The sequence below is a fragment of the Sarcophilus harrisii genome, chromosome 3 (assembly GCF_902635505.1).
Source record: "Sarcophilus harrisii chromosome 3, mSarHar1.11, whole genome shotgun sequence".
Lineage (NCBI taxonomy): Eukaryota > Metazoa > Chordata > Mammalia > Dasyuromorphia > Dasyuridae > Sarcophilus > Sarcophilus harrisii.
Window position 1 is genome coordinate 75,377,821 of NC_045428.1, and position 12,421 is coordinate 75,390,241.

General features: G+C 38.5%; 1 protein-coding gene across 9 annotated transcripts in view; it reads left to right on the forward strand.

Annotated features, from left to right (window-relative positions):
• Positions 1-12,421, forward strand: part of METTL21A (methyltransferase like 21A) — a 98,060-nt gene that overhangs the window by 78,931 nt on the left and 6,708 nt on the right. Inside the window, exon 1 of one of the 9 annotated variants that reach the window (XM_003765978.4) lies at positions 11,318-11,392. The exons of 5 other annotated variants lie outside the window; for them this stretch is intronic. Coding sequence is in view for 1 of the 4 variants with exons in the window: in XM_023500665.2 (XP_023356433.2) it covers positions 12,184-12,284 (101 nt within the window). In the remaining 3 variants the exon portion in view is untranslated. 3 more of the 9 variants (XM_031958200.1, XM_031958201.1, XM_023500665.2) reach the window with 3 other exon arrangements.

A 12,421-nucleotide genomic window follows, 5' to 3' on the forward strand; every position in this document is an offset into this window, starting at 1 on the left:
AAGGGAAAAGACAAATTCCCTAGTGGAACTCACAATTAACCATGAGGTGGGAATATGCCATTGACTGGTGGAACAAATCCATAGAGCAGTTTAGCACCCTAAAAGAATTAATTAACTATAACAAGGAGAAATATACCGGGAGACATGGTAGAGGGTGAGACGAAAGACACTGGGGGCCTTGGTGGGCTAACCCCAAAGGGAAGACTTAAAGGGGACATTTAACCTCCAGGGTTTGATATCATAACTGGGCTTTCTGGTTGGATATAGTCCCCAAGGGGATGGGACTGTAAGGCTGAACTGATCCCCATCAGTGCCCTTCCCAGTTTGCCTCAGCGATCATGATAATCTTATCAGTACTTCAAGCTTTCTCTGCCAACCCAAGGAACTCATCACCACCACCAACAGATTATCACCACTCAGTCCATAGGTCTTTCGTGGAACTCTGTTGCCTGAAGAGTAAAGTTCAAATTACTCTGCCTGAATTCATGGCCTTCCTTTGGAACTGTCCAACCAACCTATACTTATCTCATCCCATTTCCTGCCATATTTTGTGATCTAGCCAAATTGTTTATCTCTTACTGTAGTATTTCTGAACAGCCTTTCCTGTCCTTTCCCATGCTTGGCCTTTGCTCATGCTGTTACCTAGAATGGGATATATCTGGAATGTCTGCCTTCCTTCACCTTCCTCCATTGATTTTTTTTTTTTTGGCAATATAATTGGGTTTAAATGACTTGCTTGAGGTCACAGCTAAGTGTTAGTTAAGTATTTGGGACCTAATTTGAACTCAGATTCTCCTGATTCCAGGGCTCCATTGCAACATCTAGCTGCCTCCTTCCATTGGCTTTTTATTTTTTGTTTTAAAAGTTTTTTTTAATAATAGCTTTTTATGTTCAAAATATATGCAAAGATAGTTTTCAATATTAACCCTTGTAAAACCTTGTGTTCCAAGTTTTTCTCCTTCCCTTCTCCCATTCCCTCTTCTAGACAGCAAGTAATCCAATATATGTTAAATGTGTGCAATTCTTCTAAATATATTTTCACATTTATCATGCTGCATAAGAAAAATCAAATTAAAAAGGAAAAAAAGATGGAAAAAACCCAAGAAGCAAGTAAACAACCACAAAAACTATATTGTGATCCTCTTTCTGGATGCAGATGGCTCTCTCCATCACTTCTATTTCCATTGACTTTTTAAAGCCCAATTAAAATAGCACTTTTCCCCTGCAACTTTCCCTTGGCCTTCCAGTTAGCTCTTTGTTTTAGAAGTCCTTAGTGTACTTTGTGTATTTCCTTGGGCTTTATTTACCTGTAGGAGTAGCATGTATCAGTGGAGGGACAGCCTAGCCAGGAATATCTGGGCTCATGCCTTGCTTCTCTCATATGGTCTGTGTGGCCCTGGACATGTCATCATTTCTCAATGGTTTAAGTAACTGTAAAACTATTTTAAGTAAAGGGGGTTTCCTCACCTGGGAGTCCCCTAGCACCAGTGAAGTTCCAGTCCATGCCCTATTCCTATATTTATCTGTATTTGTATTACATCTGCTTTATTATACTGTATGCCCATGAAGGGAGGGACTATGTTTTATCTAATCTTAAATTTCATTAATGGAGTATTTTGGATAAAGTAGATTCTTAATAGTAGTGAGATGGATGGAGTGCTGAAGTCAAGGAGATCTGCATTCAAATCCATCCTCAGATACTTTCTGTCTGTGTGACTTTAGGTAAGACACTTAGCCTCTGATTACCTCAGTTTCTTCAACTGTAAAATGGAAATAATAATAACATCTATCTTATATGAGTGTTGTGAGGGTCAAACAATATGACATTTATAAAGCACAGTGTCTGGTACATAATAGGTGCTTAATAGATGCTTATTTCCTTTTCCCCTAATAAACATTTATTAAATTAAACTGGTAGTGATAATGGAGAGGGAATGTTGAAGATGACTCTCAGGTTTTAAGTCTTCTTGATTATCATGTAACTAAGTGTTGGGCCTTTAGTTAGGAAAACCTGAGTTCAAATTTGACGTTAGACACTTACTGGACAAGCCATTTGACCTTCATCTATTTCAGTTTCTTCAGTTAATAGCACCTATGTATCAGGATTGTTATGTGGACTGAATGAGATAATTGTTTTATGTTGTATACTTGTTGGGAGAATCAAATGAGGATCAAGTGAAATAATACTTGTTTGAATAAAAGTATATATACATTAACATTCTTTTTAAATCAATCATTAATTATGTATCTTTTCTACATACCAATTATTTTGACTGCTACATCAAACTTCTGATTCATATATAATTTGTTATCCACTAAAACCCTCAGACTTTTTCCAACATTTTTTAAAATTTTGAGATCCAAATTCTCCCATTCCTTCAGCCCCTCTCCCATCCATTGAGGAAGCAAGTAACATGATATAAATTATGTATATGAAGTTCATGTAAAACATTTTCATATTAGCTATGTTGTGAGAGGGAAAAGCAAGAAAAAAATAAAAGTAAATGGAAAAAATATGTTTCACTTTGCACTCAGAATCCATCAATATTTTTTCTCTGAAGGTTATTAATATTTTTCATTGGGAATCCTTTGAAATTATCTTGAACTTTTGTATTAATTGAATTATCTAAATCTTTCACAGTTGATCATGAGATAATATTGGTAAGGGGCTTAGCATAGTACCAAATACTATAGCAAGTACTTGATAAATGCTCATTCCCTTCTCCTTCCCTTCCATTGCCACTGGGTGTCAAGAGGGTTGCCCACTATTGAAGGAATTGACTAAATTGAAAGAAAGAGTTAACAAAAGAGGAAAATGCCAATTCGGGATAAAAAGAGAGTAAGGTGATGGCAAAACACCAAGTAGCAACATCCTGAAGACATTTAGAAATAGAGAACCAGAGGATGGGTGTGGATATATATATATTTTTCTTAATAACATTTCACTTTTTTCTAATTACATGTAAAGATAGTTTTCCAAATTTTGAGTTCCAAATTTTTCTTCCTCCCTTCCTTCTCCCCAAAGCAGCAAGTGATCTGGTATATGTTATACATGTGCAATCATGTTAAACGTATTTTTACATTAAGCATGTTGTGAAAGAAGACTCAGAACAAAAGGGAAAAACACAGGAAAGAAAAAAAACAAAAAATGTGAAAATAATATACTTTGATCTGCCTTCAGACTCGATCAGTTCTTTCTCCAGATTTGAACAACATTTTCTCCATCACAAGTCCTTTGGAATTGTCTTGGATTATTGCATTGCTAAAAAGAGTTAAATCTATTATAATTGATTGTCACACAATGTTGCTGTTATTGTCCACAACGTTCTAGTTCTGCTCACTTCACTCAACATCATTTCATGTAAATCTTACCTGTCTTTCTGAAAACATCCTGCTTCTCATTTCTTACAGCACAATGATATTCCATCACAATCATATACTACAACTTATTCAACCATTTCCCAGTTGATGAGCATCCCTTCAATGTCCAATCCTTTGTAACTACAAAATGAACTGCAATAAGTATTTTTATACATTTGGGTCCTTTTCCCTTTTTAATGATCTCTTTTGGGTGCAGGCCTAGTGGTGGTATTGCTGGATCAAAGGGTATTCACAGTTTGATTGCCTTTTGGGTATAGTTTCAAATTACTCTCTAGAATGGTTGGCTCAGTTAACAACTGGTGTGGATAAATTTGGTACCATGATTGTGGGTAAGCTCACTAAGAGAATGAATGAAGAGACAAGAAAAGGCAGCCCAAAAGACAGACAATGATATGTTATTGAGGCTAGGAAAAATGGAAAGGAATCAAGGAAATCAAGGGGGAAATGTGAAAGAAAAGGGTCACATAAGAAACCATGATTATCTTGCTAATGGTACCGAGGCTTTAGAGTAAAAGGGGAGATATGGGACTTTCTCCCCAAAATTCTCATTTTCTAGATGAGGATGCTGAGGTTGGTGAGATTGATTGCCTAACATGAGGTTACCCAGCTGATGTATAGCTAAGTCAGCAGATGTTCTGATTCTAAATGTAGGTTTTTTTCATTTCAGCACCCCAAAGGTTTTCATGAGTAATGAAGATAATGTAATATAACACAATATGGAATATAATTAACAGTATTAGAAATCTGATGCAAGAGAAAGAAAATTTAATTCAGGAGGCCTGAGTTCAAGTTCAAGCTCCACTACTAATACTATCTTTGGTAAAGTCACTGTATGCATTATCCTCATTTACTAAATTTAGAAATTGGAACACTGTGAGGGTTCTCTTCCAGCTCAAAAAAGGGGAGAGGTTACATAAAAAAGGAAGACAATGCAAGACGGAGGGAAGGGAAAAGAGAAAATGTAGAATAAAAGAAGAAACATTAAACAGCATCTAGATTTACAGTAAATATAGTGAACAATACTGATGCTAGCTTGTTAAACCCAGGAAGATGGTCTTCATATCTTTTCTTGACAGTCAGTAATAATGACAAACTGCATAGTGGAAAGTTTGAATCCTCCTCAAATACTATCACGTGATCACAGAGAAATCACTTAACCTCTCCAAGCCTCAGTTTCCACATTTTTAAAATAAGGAATAAATAATATTTGGACTACCTATTTTATAGGGTTGTAAAGAGACTTTCTAAACCATAAAGGATTTCAGATTCTACAAATATGAATTTGTTATTATTGACAATGGATATAGCTGCATATAAAATCATTCCCAACAACTTTTTTTATGTTGTTTGTTTAACTGTTCAAAGGTTTTTGCTTTTATTTTTGCCAATTTTTTTGTTAAAAATTTTTTAAATTAATAAAAAAAATAGTCACAAGAGATGAGGTTGAAATAAAAGAGGAAGATAAAAAGGAGAAATAGAGAAATGAAGGAAGGAAGGAAGGAAGGAAGGAAGGAAAGAAAGAAGAAAAGAAGAAAGGATGAAAAGAAGGAAGGATGAAAAGAAGGAAGGAAGGAAGGAAGGAAGGAAGGAAGGAAGGGAGGAAAGAAAGGAACGAAGGAAGGAAGAAAAGATGGAAGGAAGGAACGAAGGAAGGTTGGAAGGAAGGATGAAAAGATGGAAGGAAGGATGAAAAGATGGAAGGAAGGAAGGAAGGAAGGAAAGAAGGAAGGAAGGGAGGGAGGGAGGGAGGAAGGAAGGAAGGAAGGAAGGAAAAGATGGAAAGGAAGGAAGAAAGGAAACAGAGAGGAAAAAGCGATTAAACCCTAATCTACTCACCTGCCCTGGCCAGATAATCTTGTCCTAGTGCTATTATTCAACTTTCCTCCTTGGTCTACCTTACAGGTTTTGGATTGATGCTTTTTCTCCAGCATCCTTTCTTACTTTGTTTTTCTACTGCGCAATGAGACGTTTGAGGGACATGAAGGCAGTTAGGACATTAGGATTGTTTTTCTTCTTTGTCCTTTGTTCTTGAAGAGGACCATGACATCAGGGAGATATAATTTTATTGGTATGAGTATTCCCTATCCACTGGTGCTGAGTGCAACACATCCTGGAAACACATTCTTCTCATCTTAAAATATTATAACTCATGCCCTTGGATCAATCCAATACTTTCCAGGGTATTGGATACTTACCAGTACAACACTCAGCTATCCAATGATCTCTTGTTTTTTAGTCTTGTTACATGAGCATCTCACCTCTCTTCTGAGACATGTGTGACTTTGCTGCTGCTGGCAATAACATCTGTATGCATACATATACACATATCTGTAAAGAAAACTATATTTCCTATTCAAAACTGAGGTTAGAAACGACCACTTTTCCTTGCTGAGTTTTTTTTTTTTCCTGGCCATATTATTTGATTAAATGGCTTTCATTTTGAAGTAATACATTCTGTGGGCTAGCAAAAAGAAATACACCGATGGGGGCTTGTGAACTACATCCTTGAAGAGCTTTTTACTTGCAAAGTGCTTCAACTCTGGAATAGTTTTTCTGAGATCCCATGTGAGGCAAAGTGCCCCAGGTGTTCCTTATGAAGTAACAGATACATCCTTTACATATCTCCTGGGGTTTTGAGAACATTAGTTAATTCTCTAATTGCTTGAATCTCTTGGCTAGACTTGTGAGTTGGGCACCATAGTTATAACATTTCTGTAATATAAGCCATTCATCTGTGAGGGGAGCTAGGGTGAGCATTTGGAAGATTTCACTGATTTAACAATTTTGATTTACATCCACTTTTCCCATCTATTTTATATTGGTGCAGTCTATAATACTGGTATTTCACTTTTGGTGCTATGAATCTTTCCCATGGATATATGGCTTAGAATGTGTTAAAGTTATGTTGTATATTAGAAATACTAGATTTGAAATGGGAAGAGGTGTTTGAATTCTGACAATCATTCCACGTGTGACAGAATAAATGAGAAAAATATTTACTGTGGGCAAAGCACCAAGGATACCAATAGAAAGTAGAACAGTTCCTGCTCTCAAGGAGATCACATTCTGATGGGTGAAATAATACATATCAATTTCAGTTGCAAGTCAGGAGGAAAGATCCCATGAGCCTTAGGATGCAAAGTAGATGCTAATACTTCTTCTTGAAAGTTATTTCCACTGATAAAATAACATCAATCTCTGATATAGAACCATTTGACAATGCCAATCTTTGATGATGAGTTCTCTTTTCTGGATCTTCAGTAACTATGGTTACAACATCCCCAGAAGCAGTTGCTAAGCCCTATATCTGTAAGAGTTGTTTCCCAAGATGCTGGCAATTGGTCAGCAGTTGATGATGAGAACGCTGAATCTTATGGCTCTAAATCTAGGATCCTGTGGTCCTTTCTTATGCTATTTATAATTAGGCCAATCTAGTGAATCCTTATCACAGTTGTGGTTCAAACCTTTTCTCTCCTGAAGCTTACAATATCTACTTGTTAAGTTAGGAAGCTGCTTTCATTCTTCCCTTCTATGATTTCCTATATCAGTACCCTCAAAAGCTTTTTGAGACCTTTTTTTTTCTTTTCAAAGGCCTAATTACTCCACTCAGAGGGGCATTCTCCATTAAATGGATAAGCTGCAACCTTTGATGGGATTGTTGATACACTTAGTTTCTTTCTCCTCCATTTTGGGCCTTCCCTTTGAGCTGATCAGAAAGCATTCTCCGGGAGTCTTCTGCATTCTTCACAAGTCTCCACTTGAGTCTTTAATCACGTTCTCAATTCTAGTCTTTCTATTGTACTGATGATACCCGGCTCTAAATCTGATTTCATTGATCACAACCAACCTAATTTCCTGGTCAACCCTCAGCCTACAATTTGACTTGTTATATTCATTCTCACCATCCTGAGTTCTGGGGTAATTCAGGTACAGGTTTGCCTATTTCCTCATGAATTAATTAAATGTATTTAAATAAATTGTTAATTCATTAATATCTCTCAATTAGGGCAGGTAGGTGGGGAAGTGGAAAGAGCACCAGCCCTGAAGTCAGGAGGATCTGAGTTCAATTTTGATCTCAGACACTTAACACTTCCTAGCTGTGTGACCCCGGGCAAGTCACTTAACCCCAATTGCCTCAGCAAAAAGAAACAAACAAAAAGATTATGTCTCTATTAGCAAAGCGCAGTGCCTTCATCAGTTCCCTTTGCTTCATTTTACTATGTCCTACCTTACTTCAACAACTTTTTTGCTATTTAGAAATATTTATGCTCTGAAACCCCACTGTACTGATTGGGGATTTCCTCACTGTACTGATTGGTGACAGCCTTTCCCAGACCAGTATTTCAGGAAATCCCCAGCTACCATGCTTCTTTCCACTCTCCTGTCTGTGCCCATCTCTTCCACGGCCTTGCTAATGGTCTTGCTGAAACATAAGCCACACTTTTCTCCTCTATGGTTCTATTCATGCAGAAATCAACTCTGCCACTGTTGCTTGATAGAGTGTGTCAATCTATCAATTGCTCCACTCAACATCTTGTAACTTTCCAAACCAAAATGCCCCTACTTATCATAATATCTTCTGTGTGAATCGTCTCCCCCATTAGAACATAAACTTCAGGAGGTCAGAGAAAATATTTGGTTTTATATTTTACATTTTCCTTTTTATGTTGATACTTTTCATTAAAGGCTTAATGATTAAGTCCCTCCCCCATTCATTTATTTAATAAATTGGAGAAACCTCTTTTCTCAATAGTAATTATTCATATCTATACATAGTAAATTGATTTATCTCTCAAATGTTAAAGTCAGAGCATACAATTTGTTAACAATAAAATCGATAATAAGGATATCAATAAATGTTTGCAAAATTTTAGTTTTGAAAATAACAACCAAGGTCACATCAAACCAGAGATCTTTGTTTAATAACCAGCTCTCCAAAAATATATACACATTTTAAAATTTAATCTGAGTTAACATTTTCTTCATCATTTTCTTAAGTCTAGACACTGAACAAAACATCATGTCCTAACTTGTGGGTTTAGGGCAGTTTCCAAGGTGAAAATTTAACAATTTAATTCCTCCACCTCAAATTCTCACAGTAATGGCCGATCAGTTTGAGAACATATTCCCAAATATTTAGTTCATTAAGAAGAAATAAATGAAGTCTCTTTGAATTTTCTCTAGGCTTTTGTAAAAATAAGGATTAAAACAATTTCATCAAGAGAGAAATCCTTTTCAAGCTCTTTATGTCTTCTCCAGCTTTTTTTTTGCCTGTGACAAGAGAACAGTTCCCCCAATTTCCCAGAAGCTATTAATGTAAACAGTCTCATTCATCATAAAATTCTCTTTATAAAGGTTCTTAAAATAGTTAAGAAAGTTCTCCTGAGAAAGTTTTCCTTGCTCTGTTTCTTTTGTTCTTTCTAGAGTTTCTTTCAAACTGTCTTCACTGACTCTCTTCTCAGTTTCTTAGGAACTGCTATCCTGGACTGCCAAATCCTAAACATTCCATTTGACTTTTAAAGCTATAGAAATTACAGCTATGGCTTTTGGGGAAAAAAAAAAAGATTATTACACTTGTAATTATTGGCACCCAACATTCTCTCATGGCTGGTACTAACTCCCTCCACATCTCTACCTCCTTATTTTTGTATATTTTACACATCTCCATTAGTATATATAAGATCTTTAATGGCAGGGTATATCATTTTAAAAAATAAATTACTTTTATATTTCCAGTTTTTAGCAGAGGAAACTAAGTATTTGATTCTCTCTCTGTCTCTGTCTCTCTGTTTCTGTTTCTCTCTGTCTCTCTTTCTCTGTCTCTCTCCTCTTCTTCCTCCTCTCCCTTCTCCTCCTCCTCTTCATCTGTCCTATTGTGATCCTAGAAATCTTTCTTTGTCCTGAAATCCTCCTTTCTTAAAATCACAATTTTTATGAAGAACTTTAACCAAGCATCATCACCCTTAAGCCTGGACTCTCTCCTCATCTATAGGCTGTCTATATTCCTCTGTGGCTCCCAAAAGTCTTATAAGTCTTATATTCCTCCATTAAAATGCAAACTTTTTGAGGATGAGAACGATCTTGCTTGCTTGTAGTTGCATTTTCAGCATAGAAAGTGCTTAATGAAGGCTCTATCAAAATTTTAGACAATCCTAACATTAAGGTTGAGTGCCCCAAATATTTTTTCAAACCCATAGAAAGATCCAAAGACTGTTGGGTATAGCCTTTATGAAGCATTTACAGAAATCTCTTTAAAACGTAATTTTCATTTCAGTTAAGCATTTATTTTCTCTCCTTCCCACTCTCATCCCATGAATGGAAAAGAAAAACAAGCCTTTGTAATAAAAATGGCGAGTCAAGAAAAACAAATTCCCATATTGGCCTTGTTCAAAAAACTGGGGCTTCAAACAGGACCTATTTGTATAAAAATATTTATTGCAGCTCTTTTTGTGTTGGTTAAGAATTGGAAATCAACTGGATAAGAATGATGTAGTATATAATTTTTTTTGTTTTTTGTTTTTAACACACATTGCTTTATGAATCATGTTGGGAGAGAAAACCATGGGAGAGATTAAAAAAAAAAAATCAAAAAGAAGTGAACAGAGCATGTGTTGATTTTCACTCAGTCTCCTTGGTTCTTTTTCTGGATGCAGATGGCATTTTCTGTCCAAAGTCTATTGGGATTGCCTTCACTGAACTACTGAGAAGAACCAAGTCTTTCATGGTTGATAATCATACATCCTTGCTGTTATTGTGTACAGTGTGCTCCTGGTCCTGCTTGTTTCGCTCAGCATCAGTTCATGGAAATCTTTCCAGGCCTTTCTAAAATCAGCTTGTTCATCAATTTTTATAGAACAATGATATTCCATTGCCTTCATCTATGTGGTATATGATTGTGATGGGATTGTATCGCCATAAAAAAATGACAGGCAGGATGACTTCAGAAAAACCTGGTTAAACTTACATGAATTGATGCAAAGTGAAATGAGCAGAACCAGGAAATCATTGTATACAGTCACAGAATATTATAGGATGAAGAATCATTTACTATTGTTATTGCCATTCTCAGCAATACAACGATCCATGACAATCCCAAAGGGTTAATGATGAAGCACCCTACTCACCTCCAGAGAAAGAACTGATATTTTGAATTCAGATCGAAATGTGTTATTTTCATTTTCTCTCATTTTTCTTTTATTCAAGCCTTCTCTTGCAAAATACTAATATGGAAATGTTTTACACGATTGCACATGTCTAATCTATATCTGAAGGCTTCCTGTAGAGGGAGAAGAGGGGAAGGAAGGATAGAATTTGGAATTCAAAACTTTTTTTAAAAAAGGTAAAAAATTGTAATTAAAAATTAACATGTAATTGGAGAAAAGTGATGTGTATATTATGTGCATATATACACGTGCACATGTGTGAGTGTAAAAACGAAGGCTTCTCATTCTAGGCGTTTAGTCCGTCCCCTCTCTGAGTCCTCTGGACTGAAGTTTGGCCGTTGCATTGATCAGAGAGATCTTGATTTTCAAAACCGTTCGTGTTTGCAGCCTGGTACACCCTGTGCTTGTTCAACTCATAGTAAAGATTTATAGCCGGGGAGAGGAGGGGTAGCTAGGTGGCGCAGCGGAGAGAGCCCCAGCCCTGAAGTCAGGAGGACCCGAGTTCAAACCTAGCCTCAGACACTTCACACTTCCTGGCTGTGGGACCCCGGGCAAGTCACTGAACCCCGATTGCCTTAGACTTGGAGGTGCGTCAATCAATTAACTAGCATTTATTCAGCGAGTACAGATGAAACAATTAACAGATGAAACAATTAATTAACTAGCATTTTCCTATTCAAAAACTGACCAGCCTCCAAATCAGAGGCCACAGCTGCCACCCTCCGAGGGCCCCATCTCACTGCAAGCCCTGGGACTAACCGGGTGCCTGCCCCTTTAAGGCAGACCTGGGAAATACCATCAGCCCCGGGAGGCGGGGAAACCAACGGAGCCGGCCGGCCGCGACTCTGGTAAGGAAACAGGGCCTCCCCGGCTTCCTGTCCGTGAGCCCCGGCCCCCCTTGCCTTGGCCCCCCAAGCCGGCGTGCTTTCAGCCCCGTCCTTTACAGGCCCTTACCTAAACCCGGCTTGCACCCGGAGCTCAGGAGTGACTTCAGCCTCTACCCTTGGACCCGGGCAGGTGTGCTCGAGCTCAGCCCCGTCCTTTACAGGTCGCATGCTTACCCCCCCAGCTCTTGCACCCAGGTCAAAGCCCGGCCCTTGCACCCGGAGCTTCATGCCTAAACCCGGCTTGCACCCGGGGCCTCAGGCTGGCTCCGAGCCCTTGCACCCGGGGCCTCAGACTTCAGCCTCTGACCTGGTCGGCCCTTGCACCCAGGGACCGACCCATGCTCTAACGCTAACCGTTGCTTCCTGGCCGGAGCGTGGTCCGGTTCCGCGCCCCGCGCGCCCCAGCGCACCCGGGCATTGACTTGGAAAGGACCGGGGGGTGGGGTGGGGGAAATGTGGAGACCTGGGGGGGCGCAGCCTTCTTCAGGGCAGTAGAGGGGGTGACCCACCCTGAGGCCCTCCCAAACCCTAAGAGTTCTGATTTAGAGGGGGCGGGGCAGCAAAGCCTGTAAAATATTTTCTTTTCCATGGACAAGCCCTTGTCCCCCTCTCCCCCCGTTACAAATATGCATAACCAAGCAAAATTAACCCCGGCCCAGAACTGTCCCCCCGAGCTTCAACCTTGGGCCCCAGGAGTGGGCTTGTGGCTGCGGATGCTAGTTCCCAGGCCTTAGAAAGTATTTATCTTCGAAATGTCCTTGCAGAGCTGGTTTTCTGGGCTCGCTCCATTCCGCGTCAGTTCGTACAAGTCTCCCCAGGTCTCTTTGACGCCGTCTCTTCATTTCTCACGACTGTAAATATTCCGTTACATCAACTGTTATTTACTTATTTGTTTATTTTTAACAGAAAACATTATCCTTAGTCCGTTTTAAACCTTGGGTCATCTATCCAAATCACCAGTCACATCCTCTGTCGTATTTAACAATTAGT